Raw genomic sequence first — 19,953 nt, 5'->3', positions numbered from 1 at the left:
TGCTGAATGGGGCGGGTGCCCTGGTGACAAAGGATACGGAGAAGGCAGAGTTGCTGAATGCTACCTTTGTTTCAGTCTTCACTGCTAAGGCCAGTCCTGAGGAATTCCAGACCTTGGAGACAAGAGAGGAGGGCTGGAGAAAGGAAGACTCTCCCTTGGTGGAGGAGGATCAGGTTAGAGATCTTTTGTCCAAACTTGACATCCACAAATCCATGGGCCCCGATGGGATGCACCCACGAGTGCTGAGGGAGCTGGCGGACGTTATCGCTAGGCCACTCTCCATCATCTTTGAAAGGTCCTGGAGATCAGGAGAGGTGCCTGAGGACTGGAAGAAAGCCAATGTCACGCCAGTCTTCAAAAAGGGCAAGAAGGAGGAGCCAGGAAACTACAGGCCTGTCAGCCTCACCTCCATCCCTGGAAAGGTGATGGAACAGCTCCTCCTGAAGGTCATCACTAAGCATGTGGAGGACAAGAAGGTGATCAGGAGTAGTCAGCATGGATTCACCAAAGGGAAATCATGCTTGACCAATCTGATAGCCTTCTATGACGGAATGACTGGCTGGGTAGATGAGGGCAGAGCAGTGGATGTTGTCTACCTGGACTTCAGCAAGGCTTTTGACACTGTCTCCCATCACATCCTCGTAGGTAAACTCAGGAAGTGTGGGCTGGATGAGTGGACGGTGAGGTGGATTGAGAACTGGCTGGATGGCCGAGCTCAGAGGGTTGTGGTGAATGGCGCAGAGTCAAGTTGGAGGCCTGTGGCTAGCGGTGTCCCCCAGGGGTCAGTCCTGGGCCCAGTCTTGTTCAATATATTCATCAATGACCTGGAGGAAAGGACAGAGTGGACCCTCAGCAAGTTTGCTGATGATACTAAACTGGGGGGAGTGGGTGACACACCAGAAGGCTGTGCTACTGTTCAGAGGGACCTGGAGAGGCTGGAGAGCTGGGCGGAGAGGAACCTCCTGAAGTTCCACAAAGGCAAGTGCAAGGTCCTGCACCTAGGCAGGAATAATCCCATGCAGCAGTACAGGCTGGGGGTTGACCTGCTGGAGAGCAGCTCTGCCGAGAAGGACCTGGGAGTGCTGGTGGACAACAAAAGTTAAGCATGAGGCAGCAGTGTGCCCTTGTGGCCAAGAAGGCCAATGGTCTCCTGGGGTGCATTAGGTAGAGTGTTGCCAGCAGGTGGAGGGAGGTGATCCTGCCCCTCTCCTCAGCCCTGGTGAGGCCTCCCCTGGAGTACTGTGTCCAGTTCTGGGCTCCCCAGTACAAGAGAGACATGGCACTCCTGGAGAGAGTCCAGCGGAGGGCTACCAAGAGGATTAGAGGGCTGGAGCACCTCTCCTAGGAAGAAAGACTGCAAGAGCTGGGCCTGTTCAGCCTGGAGAAGAGAAGATTGAGAGGTGAGCTCATAAATGTGTACAAGTATCTGAAGGGGGAGTGTCAAGAGGATGAGGCCAGCCTCTTCTCCGTGGTGCCCAGCAACAGGACAAGAGGCAATGGGCAGAAACTGAACCACAGGAAGTTCCATCTGAACCTGAGGAAAAACTTCTTCCCTGTGAGGGTGACAGAGCATTGGAACAGGTTGCCCAGAGAGGTGGTGGAGTCTCCTTCGCTGGAGATATTCAAAACCCGTCTGGATGTGATCCTGGGCAATATGCTCTAGGTGACCCTGCTTGAGCAGGGAGGTTGGACTAGATGATCTCCAGAGGTCCCTTCCAACCTAAACGATTCTGTGATTCTGTGATTCTGTGATTCTCATTTAAATATATGTGCAGGGTAACTTACCCAGCAGTGGATGAGGGTTAAGTGAGAGAACTTGAGGCACACAAGTCCATGGCACCTGACAAGGCCGCTCTTTTTCATCTTTGAAAGGTCATGGAGATCAGTGGAGGACCCTGAGAACTGGACAAAGGCAAATGCCACACTCATTCTCAAAAAAGGCCAAAAGATGAACCTAGAGAAAAACGGGCTGGACAGTCCCACTTTAGACCCTGGGAAAATCATGGAGGCTGTCCTCCTGAAACTTGTTTCGGAGTACAGGAAGGAGAAGGTGACTGGGAAGAGTCAGTGCAGATTTATCAAGGGTAAATCATGCCTGACCAACCTGATCTCCTTCTATGACAAAATGACTGGATTTGTGATGAGGGGAGAGCAGTGGATGGCATTTACCTTGACTTCAGCAAGGCTTTCAGCACTATCTCCACAGTATTCGCTATCCAACTCAGAATGTTATGGTCTGGACAGCTGGACAACCAGGTGAGTAAGAAACTGGTTGGATGATTGTGCTCATAGGGTAGGGTTTAATGAGTTGTACTCTACTTGGAAGCTGATAGCAAGTTGAGTACTGCAGGGGCCTATCCTAGGATCTGCCCTGTTCCACATCTGTATCCATGAGCTGGAAGAGGCAACAGAGTGCACTTTCATCAGATTTGCAGAGGACACCAAACTGGGAGGACCAGTCCACGTACTTCAGGGCTGAGCTGCCTTCAGAAGGACCTACACAGGCTGGAGGAATGGGCCAACAGAAACCTTCAGAAATGCAACAAGGACAACTGAGAAGTCCTGCATCTGGGCAGGAAGAACCCCTGGCAATGATACAAGCTGGGGACTGACTGGTTGGGAAGCAGTTGCGCTGAAAAGGATCTGGGGTCTTGGTAGACAGCAGGCTGCACATGAGCCAGCAGCGTGCCCTGGCAGCAAAGAAGGCCAGAAAGCACCTGGGCTGCATTACCAGGATCACAGCCAGTAAGTGCAGTGATCATACCCCTCTGCTCAGCATTTAGACTTCAGCAGAGGGCTACCGAGATGGTTGGGGCTGCAGCACATGTCCCATGAGGAGAGGCTGAGGGAATTGAGCTTGGTCAGCCTGGACACAGGACAGCTTTGGGGAGGACCTAAGAGCACCCCCCAGTACCTATGGGGACGTCATCAAGAAGACAGAGCCAGGCTCTTTACAGTGGTGCATGGTGGGAGCACATGAGATACCGGGCATCAGTTGATACAAGAGAGATTCAGGCTAGATGCAAGAAAAAACTTTCTCACCATGATAACAGTCAAGCAGTGGAGCAGCTTGGCCAGACGCCATCCTCAGAGGTTTTCAAGCCCTGAGCAACCTCATAGCTGACCCTGCTTTGAGCAGGACAGACCTCCTGAGGTCCCTTCCAGTTTGACTTTTCCTAGGATCCCAATATATCTCATTTAAATATATGCACAGGGTAGCTTATCTATAAAGTAATCATCTGAAGGTGATCTAAAAGTTTGCTTAACCAATAAAGAATGGGGTAGTAGTGTGGACCACAGTGTGTTGTGCTCCTCCTTAGAAAAACACTAAAGGTTAGAGCAGATATGATAAGTAAACATGCTTATCAAAAACACAGGAACGGAATTTAAGCCAAGAGGAGACAAGTGCTTACATTTCACTATGAAGAATTCTATTAGTCTGTGTAAACAAAATTCATGAAAAAAGAACAATTGTATCAGTGATTTTTATCAGGTTTTAGAGATATTTATTAAAGGAGATGCATAGTAATTAGTAATGCTATAGTCAAAAATAAAAGGTAAAACTTACATAGCTTCAAAAGAAAGTTAGCTATAGAAATTACAGACTAGCTCCTTTTGCTTGCGAATGTGGTTTACATTTTAATGTGCCATCATGTGGGAAGTTTCTATGAAAGTTTGGGGCAGGGGAGAAAAAAGAGGAAGAAAGAAGCCAGAAAGGTCTTACTTCTGGCTCAGGATGATGTGATATAATTCAATATTCCCTAGAGTGGTAGTCCACAGATGACAGCACGGCCAGGGTATGCCCTCTGGCTAGCCAAGCTGCGGAGAAAGAGCTGGTTGCGAACTTCCTTACCGGGTGTTTGTGGCAGCTGGCTGCTACCAGGCAGCCAGGCTGGATGCTTTTCTCCTCTCAGACTGCTTTCCTCCATGTACCCTTCAAAAACTTTCTTAGACAGCTATAATCTCATGAAATGATCTAAGATTATACTTGCTTTCTATTAGTAATGTTTTGTGGCATTATGCATTTGCTTAATTGAGCATTTAGGAGTGCATTCATACTTTTTTTTTTTCTGTAAATGCATTATTAATACAGACATTGCTCTCTGCTCTTTAGCTTTTGTACAATTATTTATAGACTGCTTTAAAATGATGCAAACTGCATGAAAATATTTTCTTCTAGGAAACAGAGAAATAGAAAAGGATATAAACAGATTGTATCATCTGGTCTTTCATCATTTTAAATGACATATTTGTATTAATCCTTCTTTACTACATGAGCCCTAAGACTGTTTGCATAAGTTGAGATGGGAAGTATGAATATTTCTGTTGGAACTGTTTCCCTTCAGAACACAATGCTAAAAAGGATGTTGGAAGAATAGCAGACTACTGTATATCCACCCGTTTTGACCACTGACTTCCTGGCAATACAATGGGGTTTTTTTCCCTCTAGAACAGCACACTACATAAAACACTACCCCTTCCATACAGACCTTATTTAGAATTATATTGACCACTTGAATTCCCCTGAAAATGAACAAGGCAGTACATCTACAGGCATTAGTTTAATACTTCTGGGAAGATATTTTTTCAAAACAGTGGACAGTGCCAGAAATGCATGCCCATCTGAAAACGATACTAAGGTACCAGCAACGGTGAAGGAATCAAAACGAGGTGCAGAAACTCTTATACAGTTATTTGATGAGCTAAAAGGGTTCACGGAGACCGTAACAGCTGGGTAATCTGGGATTGGGAGGTAATATTATCACGTTGACTATGCTAAAATAATCATAAGAACGTAAAAACCACTAACAGGTCAGATGAAAGCTCTGTCTAGCCCAGCAGTTTCTGACAGCAGCTGATAGTATATGAAGAGGAGAAGTATAAGAACAGGGCAAACACGTTCTGTATTTCCTCAGAGTACCTTCCCAGCTCTGGCAACTTGCAAGTCAGGGACTTGCTGAGCTAGAGTGAGAGTATTTGCTGATTTTTGAACCCATGGAAATTTTTGGTATCCACAATATCGTGAAACAAAGACTTCCTATAGCCTATAGGCTGCAGCTTATAGCCTATAGGTTGTAGGAAGCATTATCTCCTTTAGTTTGTTTTGATCCTTCCATGTCCTACTTTCATTTGATGTATCTCAGTTCTAGTATCTGGTAAGTCAGTGAACAATCTTGAATCCTAGCGCCTATTTGGACCACTGAAGATTTTATAGATTGCCGTTATATTTCCCCCTCAATTATCTTAAAAGAGATAATAGGCTGAAGAGGCCCAATCTAGTTAGCCATGCCCCATCTTGAAGCCCTCCTCTACTTCTCATCAGTCTATAAAATTGTTTGAACCTTTTCCCGTTCTACCACATTATTTCTGAGATGGGGATACTAGAAGTGCACAGGGAATTCAAGATTTAGGTACATCATGGATTTACACAGTGATATAATTATGCTTTCTGTTTTTGTCTCTCTTTCTCTCCTAATAATTTCTAATAATTTTCCTACTAGTTCTCAATTTGCATTTTGAGCACTGCTGAGCCCTGAGCTGATGTTTTCACAGGATCTTCTCTCGTGACCCCAAGATCTTTTTCCTTAGTAGTAAAAGTCAATTCCAAGTTCATCACTATATATGTAAAGGGAGGATTGTTTTTTTCTCATATGCTATCATTTTATTTTTATCTAATTTGATTTTCACCTGCCATTTTGTCACTGAGTCCATTCGTAACATAAAGTCTTTCACAGCTCTTCACAAATTGTCCTGGCCTGAACAGCTTATTATCATCAGCATATTTTGTTACCACACTGTTTACTTCTTTTTCTATGACCATGTTGAACAGCATGGACCAGATCACAGATCCTTGTGGGATTTCACTGTTAAAACCAATGATTTATTCGTATTCTCTTTCTCCTTTTAATTAGTTATTTGTCCATGTAAGACCCTTTTTCATAACCCATAACAGCCTATTTTCGTTAGTTCCTTTGCTGAGGAATCCTGTTGAGCGCTTTTGGAAAACAGTACTAACTGAACTTTCCCTGTCCACACAGTGACCACTAATTCTCTTCTGTTCTTTAGCGTTGTTTCTACTTGTCTAGTAAGGATGTCGGCTTCCTGATCTACAGTTTCCAAAACCTTCTCTGAAATCCTTTCAAAAGACTGGTGTCACATGAGCAACTTTCCAGTCCTCTCATGCTCAGATAGTTTTAAGTGAGAAGCTGCAGACAGCAGTTAGTACTTGAGCTACTTCGTCCTTGAGCTGCTTGAAAGCTCTTGGTTGAGTTTCACCGTCTGGCCTTGGCAAGTTGTTACTCCTCATTCTGTTAACGTGTTCTCTAATCTTTTCTTCTCGCCCTTTAACATGAGACCAGTCTTCCCCGTCATCCCCCTTAGAGAAGTGTTCCAGTATTGGAATTCACCCAGCTCTTCCATGCCATTCACAAATGCAAAAATTCATTTAGTTTTTCTTCTATGGCTGTATTTTCTCCAGATGTTCCTTCTGCATCTTAACAACCTACTTGCCTGACAGAGCAGTCAAACTCTCTGGCAGGCTTCCTGCTCCTGATGTGTTCACAGGATTTATTATTAGTTTTTATGTCTTTTGCAAGTTGTTTCTTGACCTCCTTTTCTGGCTGCTTTATTAAGCTTTATATTATGGGAGTATTTAACCCATCAGAGTTTATAGTCCTTTCCTATTTTTCTAATTTGGATACAACTTCTACTTGTTGAAGGATGCCTTCTCCATCTACAAATCTCACTTACCATGCTTTTTACACACACTGCCTTCCTTTTAGAAATTCTGAGGTCTTGACCGATAGGCAGTATGCACTTGCTCTGCCTCCAGAACAGCCTGTAAATAGTCTCCATGCCACCTATGAAGACTGAACTCTTTCAGACGTTCCTTTTTGGACCCTTTTTAATGAAACATTTGTTTTATATTACTCCTCTTTCTTATAAAAGAGAGCAGAATAGTGCTGATTTTCTCTTGGTGATTTTACAAGGATGTTGAATCCAAGGATATTATGGTTACTGTTACAGAGTGGTTCTCTGTGAATAATAGAATGACCCTGCTCAGGACCAAGCCGAGGATTGCTTTTCCTCTTTTGGTCCACATTCGAGTTGTTAGAGCCTTCCTGCCCTGCAGAATCTCTGATCTTCCTCCCACCGGAACTGCTACTACCCTTGTTAGTTGACTGGCAGTGCAGTCCCAGTACTGTATTTTTTCTATTTATTCCTGGTACTTTAATCCCCTGAGACTCTATCTTATTATTGACACAGTTAACTGGGAACTGAAAAACACTCTAAGCTTTCTTTAACATATAGCACCGCTCATTCACCGGCGTGGCTCGTTCTGTCTTTGTATTTCGTACCTGGTATTACATCTCAACAATATAACAGATAACAAATTTCATTGTTTACTTTTCCTATTCACTTTTAAATGCCGAGGCTAATGCCATCTTCCCACTGAGATGTCTTGAGCTCCTGTCTCAGGTTGCAGGAACGCAGACAGGCCATGGTTTTACATGCTGTTCATGCAAGTGGGTCTACACATACGTAAGGATTTGTGGAATGCAAGAGCACCTGCGTTATTAAGGTTATCAGTACAAGGACTGATTAAGGTTATCAGTGCAAAGGGGACAATAAGCAAAGGGGGAAGCAATAAACACGGCACCCACAGATACAAACCCTGGCAGGCAAGCGAGAAGGAAGGCAACGACAAGGAGCCAATCCTTCAGTTATTTTGGCAGGCATGAGCAGCTCGGGCTTTGTAGGAAGGAAACGAGGAACATGAGGATTTTTATACGGGGAGGGGCCTGTGGGACTATGCAAAATTTGCTAAGGAACAAAGAGGGGAATAGAGAAGAGCGGTATAAAAAGGGTTGGTCACATGTAAGCAGTGTCGGTCAGGATGCTTGTCCAGCCGAGCCCTGCGCCTGAGCACCACAGTCTACCCTATCTTCATATTAAATCCTTTCTTAACTGCCTTGCCATGTAACCTCCTGCTCTAGCCCATGTGTAAGCATAGTCAGGTCTGGGTGCCAGCAACCAGAGAGACATGAGCAAGTGCATTTGCGGTCAGCGACTGGACTCAGACCTTGGGTGATGGTGGCCCCCGTCTGTGGGGCAGCACCGGGGGAGCGTGGGTGTCGGCACTGGCAGCTGGTGGGATCACAGGGTTATAGGACTGTGCCAGGACTGCCAGTGGCAGAGGCTAACTCCTATTAATTCAGTGTTGAAGAAGTGCCCAGATGCCTTTAAAATCCCTTTTTATGCCTAACTACATGTTTGGGCATCTAAATATCCCTGAGAGTCACTAAGTCTTTAACCACAAATCTTGGTTTGTGAGAAGATAGGAACTATCCTGTTATAACACGTAGTGAGATTCTGTCCGTCTCTCTCCCCATCTATTCTTCAAGCCATTGCCTAGCGGTTTGAATCCACACCTCAGCCTGCTCCCAAATTCAAATATATTTACTGTCATGATACATTACAACCCCATTGTCAAAGCCGCTGTTGTGACATACATTCAGCAGCAACTGTGGGAGTAGCTGAAAACTGCCTGGAATCTATTCACAGCACGTTTTTACTCCAGTGGAAGTGAACAACATGTTCTGACATGCTTTCTGCTAGTTTTCTCTTTTTTTTCCAGATATGCCTTTTTCTCTTAAAATGGTGTTTTCTTCTCAGATTTATTCAGGTTTATTTCTGATCCACCAAGAAGCTATTTCTTTGCAACACCCTTGCATTTTCATGAGAAATGAAGAATGTAACGCTTCTTTGTTTCAGTTGCTTTTCTTCAGTGCTGCTCGCAAAGCCTGGTTGTTTTGCTGCCGCAGCCTGATGTAGCAGGCCCTGGGACATAATGGTGCGGGCATGGTTGTGAAGTCAGAGTCTTCATTTGCATCTTCTAGCTTGCATCTCTAAGCACAAAGGAATGAATGGCTGCTTGCAGTGATGGAGAGCTAGAATTAAAAGCCAGTCCTAAATAGTCCTTCTGTCCTCTGTTCTGATTACATTAAGCCAACAACTGACAAATGGAGAAGGAAATATTTTTTCTGACTTTACATATTTTCCTGTGAACTGTACAAAAAGTGAAGAGGTCAAGGATCTAGGGGGCCCTGACTATAAACGAAAACATTAAATTAAACAGCCAACAGGACACCGAGGGATACATCATCCGTTGTAGAGACTAAGAGACGTAGTCTAGCAAGAACTGTAAAGAGACCAACATACAGATTAAAAAGTAAATCTGTGTTTCCATTAAGTTCAAAATCAAAAGAATCTAAGTCGTCCTGCTGCAGGACATGAGCTGATCAATAACTTGGAGTAAGGGCACCCACATGCGTGTCAGCAAACTGTGGTCATTTTCAAACTTGCTTGTGAGGAAGTTATTCCTGTAGCAAAACTATGCAGACCTCTACCAAATCTCCTTCAGTTTTGCGTGACGCGGCACCACCACTTTTATCAGGCACCCACTCAAACATCAGAAAACATTTCCCCGCCCCCAGGCTGTTGCTGGTCTCCACCCAGCCTCATTGATGCTGTTTCTCCTTGGATTCTTCCCAATAACCCAGCAAGAACGTGAGTTACCCACTGGCTTTCACCAGGTTAGAAATACCCGGATCTGCTTTGTGTGCTAGAGTCAGCGTCGGCATTGCTCTAAGAGCCTTTCAGGGAGTACGTTGAAAAGGTTAGGTCTATGCGGTATAGGTCACCTGTACCTTTGAACAGATCCACGTTTTCACTTTGTCCAAGGGCAAGAATGTTCTCAGCTCGTCTGATATGGTTCCTGCAATGTATTCTGCGTTGTTGTAATACTGGTGCGCATAAATTAGTGGCTGCCTATGTCTGGATTATTGCTCCCGTTTTAGAGCAATCAGCTAGGCTAGAGTGTAATTTTAGATAGCACAGGCATAGGCAATGCATCAAAAAAAAAAAAAAAGCTTACCTAGCACAATCTGTAACGACTTAACGTTTTCGTGCTTAATCAGCTTTCTCTGGCAGCTGGCGCGCAGGCTTTCTACTTCTGCTCCCATGTTCTTTTTGTTCATTTTTTTTATGGTTCGAGTTCGTTACTCGTACTCCTGCTGTAATTCAGATTCGGCCACGAGGTCAAGTTTCTGCTCCCTGCAGTCGTTTACACAAGTCCAGTGTGTCACCAAATCCGAGGAGGGGTGTTTTACTGGTGTTGGAGTAGCATCGCATGGCTCTCATCTGAAGAAAAAAAAAAAAAGTCCTAACTCATAGCTGGAGGCCTGAAAAGCTTCAGCAAGCATGTTACGCAATATACTGAATTATAAAGCAAAATACGAGCAATCAAAATTTCATAACTTTGAGCCAGATCTCATAATCCCTTTGGGTCGTGAGTCAACATTTTTCAAAAGATGGGACCCAAATTATTGTGTAGGAAGCAGGAAAACAGAAAGGAAAGAAGGCAGGATAAGCCAGGCCTGTGCGTGACTGTCCTCTGCTGGCCAGCTGGACCGAGGGAAGGGGAAGAAGGGCAACGGGGCTGCAAAGGGGCATCTCCCTGCCACGGGAAATACCAGCATGGAGAGAAACCTGATTGGGGGGAGGGGGGGAAAGCTGTGGGGGAAAAAAAAAGCGTTCTTGAGAAAAAAGTCTGAAAATGTTTATTTGGGGGGGAAAAATTAAACGGGTTCTTGAGGAAAGAGTCTGAAAATGTTTATTTGGGGGGGAAAAAATTAAACGCGTTCTTGAGGAAAGAGTCTGAAAATGTTTATTTGGGGAGAAAATTAAACGCGTTCTTGAGGAAAGAGTCTGAAAATGTTTATTTGGGGGGAAAAAATTAAACGCGTTCTTGAGGGAAAAAAAAAAAGTCTGAAAATGTTTGGAAAAAACATTAAACGTGTTCTTGAGGGGGGAAAAAGTCTGAACGTGGTTATTTGGGGGAGGGGGGAGGGGAACGGGCGCCGCGGCACCTGAGGCGAGGGGCCGTTGCGACCGTTGCCCGGCGGCGCCGCGCCGCGGGCTGCCCTCAGGGCCGGGGCGCTGCGGCCGCCTCAGCCTTCCGCGGCCGGAAGGGGCTGGGAGAAGGGAAGGGAGGGGGCTCCGCCAACACCCCCCCCCCCCCACCCCGAAAGGCTCGGCGTAGCCTTGCCCTGCCGGGGCCCGCAGCCGCCGGCGCCGCGGCGGACTCGCCTCAGAGCGCAGGCCCCGCAACGCGCCCTCCTCCCCCTCCCGCCGCGGTGCGGAGCGGAACGGAGCCGCGCGCGCGCGCTCGCCGCCATTGGCTGCGCCCCGCCACGTGCCGCCGCCGCCGCCGCCGCCCCCCGCGGAGCCGTTACCTGCGGCGGGGCTGCGCCGCCCGCCCGCCCCGATGCGGAGGCGACGCGCCCGGGCCCAGCCCAGCGCAGGTAGGCGGCGCGGGTGAAGCCCGCTGCGGGAACGTTTTGGTGGGGGGGGGGGGGAGAGGCTTTTATTTTTGGAGAAAAAGGGTTTTTTTTGGGTGGGGGGGGCGCGTGCGGCGGCGCCCTGAGGCGAAGCGACGCGGCCCGGGGAGGGGGGGGCTCTGCCCGCGGCGTGGCCGGTCGCGGCCGCGGGGCCCGGCGAAGGGGAGCGGGGTAGGGGGGGGGTCTCGCCGCGGAGACGGCCCGGGGCAGGTGCGGGGAGGCCCTGCGAGCCGCTGCCGGGCCTGGGCCGGGGGCTGGCCGGCTCCCGGGTGGCCCTGGGCGCTGAGGTAGCGCCGCGGCGCGGCTTTGCTCAGCAGCCTGGTCTCCTCCCTCGCCGCTCCGGCTTTGGAGTTGGAAACGGGGGTGTTGACGGGGCGTCAAGAAAAACCCGTGGTTGCTTTTTGGTGTGTATGTCTGGGGAGGCGGGAGCCTCGGCGGTACGGTGCGCCCTGCGCGCTGGGGAGGTCGGTGAGATGGTGCTTGTGGGTTTTGAGCCGTTATCGTGGGAGTCAGTTCCGTCTCGGGCCTCTTCGGGGTGAGGGGAACGTAGCTGCGGCTGCTCCCAGCGGTTCTTCTGAAACGAAGCCCTGAGGTAGCCTTCTGCCTGTCTGTGGCTTGTGACAGTTTGGTGGTGGTGTTTTTCCTTGTGGGCAATGCTGTTTTTCCGGCTCTGGAGCGATGTGGATGAAAAACAGGAGTGACTGCTGCTGTTGCTGCCAAAAATATTTTTATCATCTTCAGTGCTACTTAGGAAAAAGAGTTTCCGTGCTTAGTAGTTTTCTTTTATGTTTTAGTAGATAAGAGGAAAATATAAGGGGAGGGGTAGAGAAGGGATGTTTGTGTTACAGCTCTCTTTAGTGATGGGAATGTATGGGAATTACTCATAAAATTACGGGAGGTAACAACAACTTTCCTGCAGTAAATGGGTGGTTTTCTCTCAATTCTGAGACTAAGGATGGATAAAAACATGTATTGCATGTTATTACAAAGACAACTTATAAAGAAAAACACTTTTGTGCTTCTGAAGTACATATATATTTAAAAACCTGTCCTCCGCTGAAACCATTTAGATGCAGTATCTAGTTTGGATGTGGGTCTGGCTTTCCTGCAGACCGCGTGTTATTTCATCTATATTTTGCTGCAGTAAGATTACTAGCTCCCTTTTATCCCTTCACACCAGAGAACCTGGAGATGTCTTCCTAGCCGTCTCCGGTCTGCGAGTTGGGCACGACGCAGCAAGTGCAGAGGTTTCGTTTAAAGGTCAAAACGCACCTGAAGAGTTAGCACGTGCAAGCTGTTTGGTGAGGTGGCTGCTTCCTCTGGGCTGCTGAGCACTCCAGGCAGAGCTGAGGAAGAGTGAGCGCTCCTGCTCTTTGCTTTATGCAGCTGCTGACTTCTTGAAACTTCTTGTGATTCAACATCTTCCCTTCGGTAGAATTTGATTAAATTAGCCAAAGACAGTTAGGGGTGGGAAGTAGGAGGACATACAGTGTCATAGCAGAGGGTTCCTTTTGGTAAGGAAAACAGGCTAAAAATCATTTACTTTTGTTTTACATGCATGAATGACAGATGTGGAAAGGGTTGTTATGGGCTGAGATTACTGCAGAGTTGTGGTATACGGAGGAAGAGTTATTGTGCTTAAATAAAAGATACGAGAAAATTTAGGTAGATCTTCAGTTTTGATAAAGGCCAAGTTACTGAACAAAACTCGGCCAATACTTCAAATTTTCCATGGAGTTTCAAATTTCAAGTCTCAAATTATGAGCAAATCTGAATGAAACTTACTAAAACGTATCCAATTAAAGCATCTGCCGCGGATACATCTAACGCTTCAAAACTACAGAACAGTGATTCAGACAGGACTTTTGGATCACAGAGCAGTCTCTGCTGTTGTTGCAGGCAACTCTCTTTCATAAGATCATTCATAAATTATTAAGAACTTTCTTAAAACTTGTGTAGGCAGTTATTTTCCATTACTCCTATGGGAAGGCTATTCCTTTGCTGCTTCGGAATCGTTTGCTCGTAGTCAGTATGCGTTTATGGCCAGTTTTTCTGTGTGCCAACATTGTGCTTTAGTTTGAATTGTTTGCTTTCCTCTTTGGTGTTTTCATGCTTGGTGGGTCTAAAGACAACCTCTCAACCTGTTTTGCCAAGCTAAACAAGTCGAGCGCTCTAGTCTCCTTGAGAGCAGGCTCTCCGTTCACCCATCCTGCTAGCTCTCTCTGCAGCCTGTTAAATCTTGAAGTCTTTCTCGACTTCAGAAGTTAAGCACTAAAATTGGTTCCAGCTATGTTCTTCTCTATGTTACAAGTTCGTTTGAAGCCTTTTCTTCATGGGAGGATTTTGGCGTGGCATCTGTTGGTTGTGTAGGCTCAAGTGTGATTTTTGCCCTAATCTCTCGGAGTGTTAGATGATACTGTGGTAAAAATGCTGCCGCACCATTAACGTTGTTCCATAATTACCAGTTATTCGGTGCTATTCTGCTGCATAATTCAGATGTAATATGAAACATCTTGGCTGTGCAAGTCTGCTGGCTTGTTTCCTTAGTATAGTAAGATTAATGCTAGGCACTGTCTTTTCTGGCCCTTTCTTTAAGGAGTGATTTATTCTTCAAGCTTCTCTTATAAAGGGAAAGACCAAATTTGTTTTGGCTTCTTTTGCAGGGGCTCAGAGACATCTTCCCTTGTGCATGCACTTGCGTAGATGAGCTCACACAGTTAGTGGTGGATGATGTGTTAATACGCTGTGCTCTCTTCTTCCCCTCCTGGCTCGTGTGGCTGCACCTCCTCTTCATCAAAATACTGGAGCAGAGCAGGGCTCCCACTTGTGTGGGGTGTATAGATGCTGGGAGGCGGATGTGCTGGAGAAAGGAGTGTGTGAGATGAGAGTAGGAGGGATTTCTGAGTGCTGCCTGGTGTTACACTCCAGTTTGTTCTTCGTTAATGTTTGCCTGCTTCAGCAGATAATCAGAAGAGTGGCTGACCTCAGACTCTGAACATCCTGAGTGGGCAGGCTGCTGTTTCTTTTACAAAAAACATATACAAGGAAAAACTGGAATTTGCTGTAAAAACAGGGCAGAAAAGCTTCCTCTGCAAGAAATAAATCTATCTTCTAATACCATACTGGTCACAACAGAAATGCTTTGAGTTGCCTGTTCCTACATGGCTAGAGCGTTGACGTTTTGTGGCTCATTTAGGAGTCAGAAAAATTCCAAATACAGTTTTCTTCTGTCACAAAACATCAGTTGTCCTGTTAACTGTTGAAGGGCATCCTGTTAACTTTTTGTGTATTTATTCATTATGGTTTGTCGTTGTTCCTCATGTTAGAGCACCTGAAAGATATATAGCGGCATTAAAAAGCTTGACTAGAGAAGAGTGAAATCAGGTGGGTGATCCCAGTTTTAAATGTTGAACTTTCATTCAGAGCTCCCCTAAAAGTTCTTTGCCTATAGCGTTATATTAGAGGGAGCTATTAAAAATGAAGACGCTTCCTGGGAATGCTGCTGAATGGAAGTGATGGCACTACACTCTGAATATCTCTGATTATGTTGATAATTCAACCAGATCTGAGCCGGAACAAATTATTTGAGTGTGTGTGTATGTTGGATCTGGATTCCCAAGGCTAAAAGCAAGCTGTCACCTATCTATGTATATCCTTCCTAAAGAAAAAAAAATTGGGCAGATGCACTGATTTAAGGTTATTAAAGATTTAATGAGTTAGTTGGTGGCTGATGTTGCAAAGAGGAATTGAGCATTAGACAATTAGAAGAAAATTCAAGCAGTGCATTGGAAGACAATGAAAGAGAATGATGGTGCCTCTAAGCTGTTAATGCTTTTGACTGGTGTTCATGACTTCAGGCAAGATAACTTTCACCTGTGATCCTGTCAGTGCCTTGGAGAATGTCTGCTAATTCTTCTAAATGTTTCATTTACTACTCATTCCAGTTTTTGCTAATTCTGTCTGCACGTGTGAGGATTCAGGATTACATTCGTATTTTCTGAGGAGGCAGTGTTTGATCAAATGGATTGCAGACTGTAGAGACTACATTGGTTTTTGCTTTTTACTGTCTGATTAAAAAGCCTTAGCAGTAAAAATTCCTTTTGTAAGACGCGTTATACGATAATGTAATCAATTTCCTGTTGTAGGTGCTTATAACCATATTATAGGCTAAAGTTCTTTCTGCCATGAAGGATGTCTTATTTCTATTGACTTTATTATGTTAGCTGAAACAGCCGACTCCCTTGTTCATCAGAACAGGTGTGTCTGTCAAATGCTGATACTTCCTTTTTTCATTCATTAATGGTAGGTACCCAGCAGATAACGTTCAAGGAATGTTTAACAAATGTCTAACCACAAAAGTACCAACTTTACTGTTGAGTTTTTATAGTTGCAGCAAAATAAATAGTTGATAACAGTCTGTAATTTCTATCTTTAGTTCCAGATTTTTTTCCTCCAGTGAGAAGCTGTGAGTAGTTTAGGAGAAGCTGTCAGTAGTTTAGGAGCTGTTGCAGATTAGAGAGTAACTTTTCACTTCTTGTGCCTATTTCTGTTAGGAAGCTGTAGGATGATGGTCAATGAATTATTTAAAGGTAAATATCCAACAGTTAATCTGTTGCTACAGATTATAATCCCAACAGTTTATAATGCCTTGGCGTGTCCCTGGTAAATGTGCCTAAAATTTAATATTAACATCTCTGGAATTCTTTTCATGCTTCTAGTTTTAAGGGATTATTGAGAAGAAAAGGTATGCTACAGAAAGAAGCTTCCAAATCAGACACAGTTCCTTCGTTTACCTTGCCTGTTTCTTTTCTTTTCTCACTTTCGCCCGAGTATTTTGTTACTATGGGCAAATGGGGCAGTTCAAATAAAAGGCTTGTTACTTTCATTGCATACATTTAAAATGCAGTTTTAACATCTGGCCGACTACCAGGTAAAATCCAGTTTCACCATGTGGCCAGCTTTTCGGTTGGCTTTCCTGGCCTGTAAAACTTATGTTTAAAATTTGGCTTAAAAATCTGGATTCATTATGGCAGATGTCATTGGAAAGGATAGCTATTCTTTACTGTGGTGCAGTTTCTTGAGTACCTGCTGCTGGGAGAATGCTCATATGTTTTTCCAGGGTGATTGGATTTTTAATAGCAAATACTTGTAACGCAGAAAGAATTTGGAAATGTAATCTCTTGTGTGTTTAACAAAGACTGTCTTTTGGATGAATAAAAATACCTCTGCTCTACCACAGTTTTATGGTAGCAGTTTGACTGTACAATGCTTGCAACTGCTGAGTCCTCCCTGTATAATGGGATTATACTTTTTTTTTTTTTTAAATATGACAGAGGTGATTTGCGAAGTTTCTTTCATGATAGCTTTTCTTTCCAGTCACGAGATGATGAAGTTAGAAAGTGTAGGAGCGATCAGAAGGTATCAGAAGGACTGATTTAGGAGATGTGAAAGGAAGAGAACATTAGGAATAAACAGGAGGGTTTAAGTAGCAAGGGGCTGCAGAGGTGACCTGTGTAGGGAGGAGACCAGGAAGAGCCCTGGGCCACTCAGAGCTCACTCCAGCGGACTCTGAAACCCATGCAAGTAGCCCATTTCGTGCCAGAACTTCAGTCAGTCGGAGGAGCCTGTGGTACCCCTGCTCAAAACATATTGCAGGAGGACTGTTTTGCCCCTGAGACGGTCAGGCAGGTTTTGAGGATGTGGGAGGAAATTTTTGAGGGTTTTGGGGAGGATATGGAGGGAGGCCGTAGGATGCAAGTCCATACAAAACCAGTGGAAAAGCTCTATGGTTTGAGACTAACTTCCAGGTATCTTCTGATAGGGTAATGCCTTTTAGTACCTGATTGCTTTTTTCGAGTGTAACCATTTTACAGCCTAGAATTTGAAATTGTATTTTTTTGCGTGTATGTTTTCTGAAGATCTGGAATTCCTCAGGTAAAAATTGAGCAAGAACCTCAAGTTAGGCATCCATCATGTCACAGCTAAATTTTTGGTGTTTCACTGGAATTTGAATTTGTTTGAAATTTGATTGTTTTCAGGGCAGATAATTTCCTTTGGTTTTCAAATTTACAGTGAACATACCTGTCAGCTTCTTAATGTCCTTATTGAAATTAGATATGATGTATTTGTTTAGCAAGGAGCTTTTGCGGCAGTGGAAAGCACAGTTATCCACTTAAGGACATGGGGAGTCAGGGTCTGAGTGAGGCAGAACTTTAAACAGGAAATTTCATTTTAACATACAAAAAAAGCTTTCAGTCTAGTGATGAGAGAGAGAGAGAGAGAGTACTTTTGGTGGATGGATAATTCTAGGCAGATACTCTACAAGTGTTCAAGATCTGGCTATCCTTAATCACTTTTTTAATAAGACAAGGGCATTAATTGCAATTGTGTAACTAGTACTTTTGCTAAAATCTCATTGTAGTTTGCTAGTATTGTGGGTCAAGTAAAAATTGCATGGGTTTGGCTTTTTCCAGTTTTAAGAATTACAGTAGCATATTTAGTTACGCAAATTCTTTTGTGATAGAATAACACTGAAAGGACTTATTAATACTCCTTGAAAAGTATGGTGTGCAGCTCTACTGGAAAGTTAGAGCTTTATGACATACCTTTCTTACTTGCTATTGCCTGTAAAGCATATAAAATAGTAAGTAATATAATTACTTTACTTAATCCCTTCATACCGCTTTGATTTTGCCACTTCTAGATATTTTTGAATAATTTCAGAGCTTGCATTGTAGGATGCAAAAAAATTTTATAAAAAGTAATACATATTTGTTTAGGTGAATAGCATATTTTTTCCGGACTTGGTTTTCTCTGGAAAAAGTAATGGAGTGCTTTTGAATCCTTCTAAAGCTTTGAACCACTAGCTTAAAGTGGTTATTTACTTTTTCACAAAATACCTCTTGTATTCCTAACGAGCACTTTCATCCATTGTGAGTGTACCTCATTTCCTCAATGCCAGTTATGCTTTCTGAATTAGTGTTTTTCATGAAGCTGAACTTTATCGCTAGTTCCTTTTTAAATTTTTTATTTTTAGGTGTCTTTTTCAGTAGAAAAGCTCTGCTTAACAGATGGCTCTTAAGTAGAGGAGAGGTTTTAAAAAAACAAACAAACAAAAAAACCCCCCAAAAACCAGTTAACTAGGGTTGTCTGTTTTCCCTGTTGTTTTTTTCTAAGTGTTAGTCAGTATCTTCTTTAATCTCTATGAGTTTCAGTAGCGCAAATACAGACAAAAATCATCCTAAATCAAACTGTTGGTCGTGTTGCGGCTTACCTTAACAACCTTTTATTCAAATCTTGCTCTTCATTAAGGCTTTTGAGATTAGTGATTTAAGAGACGTATTACATATTAATGAGGATAGATGAAATGTATAATCTTTTTTCATAGGCACATTTCTTCCAAGTAATCACAGAGGTTAATGTTGTAGCAGTTGCATAGTTTTTATCTTTTTTTTTTTTTTTTTGAAATATGTCCCAGGAAACAATCCCTGATCAGCTGAAGTTTTCTCCTCTCAATGTAACTCTTCCTTGCATAAAGCTTTGTGTGGGTAAACAAACAAAAAATCTTGAGCAGGAAATCCATGCAGAATTCACCGCTGATAATGTGCACAATATCTAGATTAAGAGGAGCTTTATTTTGTTGACGTTTCTTCTGTATGAAAACTCCTTCTGTGCCTTTTGCCTTTCTTTTTTTGAAACATAAATGTTACTTGAAACCAAGTAGCTTTCGTTCTATCGTTTGCTACTATTGAAGGTACGTTTCTTAAGTGACTTAGAGGAGAGGGCATGAGATGAACAGGGGTTTTTTTATTAGTTTTGCCTCTGTTTCACTGCCTGTTCAAGGCCTATTGCTCTTGACTAGTAATTTCTTTATATAGATATGGCTTTCAGTTTTCAGTTCTGCACACTTTATACTGCAAGCTTTATGAACCTCTTACAGGAACTTACAAGGTTTTATTGTGCAGCAACGCTGTTAAGTGGACTGTCTTGATGATAAGCCATGAAGGCTGGCTGTTTCTAGTACTTCTGGCAGTACTGGGACAGAGAAAGTTAACTTGTATTTCCAACTCCAGGGAGCTTCAGGCACAGTCCGAGATTGTGTTGTGCTAGATGCTGTGCAACTGTAGAACAAAAGGTTCTTCTTGCCCTACTGGGCTTTCAGCAATGGTTTGCGTGGGGCAGCTTCTCCCATGATTCAGGTAAGAGCCTGTGCAGTTACAGGGTGCTGGTAACTGCCCCTGTGCAGATGTTCACTTTGGTTGCCTGAATAAGCTCCTGCACAGAGAGAGTTACCAACTCGCAATAACTGTCTGTGCAAGCACTTGCTCTGTGGGTCTGAACCTTGCCTGCCCCGGGGCGGTGATTTTGGAACAGAAACCGCCCCTGTGAAATGCTTCAAGCCATAAAACTTTATGGGTTTGATTGAAACTTCTGGATATAGTGTCTGCCTAATCTGGAGCACATCTCCTCATGAATTTTACCATTACAAGGGCCAGAACTCGCCATGTCCCTTGGTAAGTGGTTGCAGTGGTTTCTTCACAGCAGTTGATTA

The 19,953-nt window shown here is 44.2% G+C and overlaps 1 protein-coding gene and 1 long non-coding RNA gene across 16 annotated transcripts in view; one reads left to right on the top strand and one right to left on the bottom strand.

Moving 5' to 3' along the window:
• Positions 1–1,319: 1,319 nt before the first annotated feature.
• LOC138067253 (uncharacterized) lies at positions 1,320–11,229 on the bottom strand. 2 transcript variants are annotated; one of them, XR_011141135.1, is made up of 3 exons: positions 11,152–11,229; positions 9,938–10,203; positions 1,320–9,202 (listed from the first exon to the last, which is right to left on the bottom strand). It is a non-coding gene; the product is annotated as an uncharacterized lncRNA (long non-coding RNA). The 2 variants fall into 2 exon arrangements; XR_011141136.1 differs by lacking the exon at positions 11,152–11,229 and adding an exon at positions 10,932–11,018.
• The window catches only part of ST3GAL5 (ST3 beta-galactoside alpha-2,3-sialyltransferase 5), a 91,043-nt gene continuing 82,287 nt past the window's right edge, over positions 11,198–19,953 (top strand). For 5 of the 14 annotated variants that reach the window (XR_011141134.1, XR_011141133.1, XM_068943661.1 and 2 more), the window contains exon 1: positions 11,276–11,366. Coding sequence is in view for 5 of the 14 variants with exons in the window: in XM_068943661.1 (XP_068799762.1) it covers positions 11,330–11,366 (37 nt within the window). In the remaining 9 variants the exon portion in view is untranslated. The other 9 variants (XM_068943667.1, XM_068943672.1, XM_068943673.1 and 6 more) reach the window with 8 other exon arrangements.

This window comes from Struthio camelus, chromosome 4 (genome assembly GCF_040807025.1).
Source record: "Struthio camelus isolate bStrCam1 chromosome 4, bStrCam1.hap1, whole genome shotgun sequence".
Lineage (NCBI taxonomy): Eukaryota > Metazoa > Chordata > Aves > Struthioniformes > Struthionidae > Struthio > Struthio camelus.
This window is presented reverse-complemented; position numbering and strand designations above follow the sequence as displayed.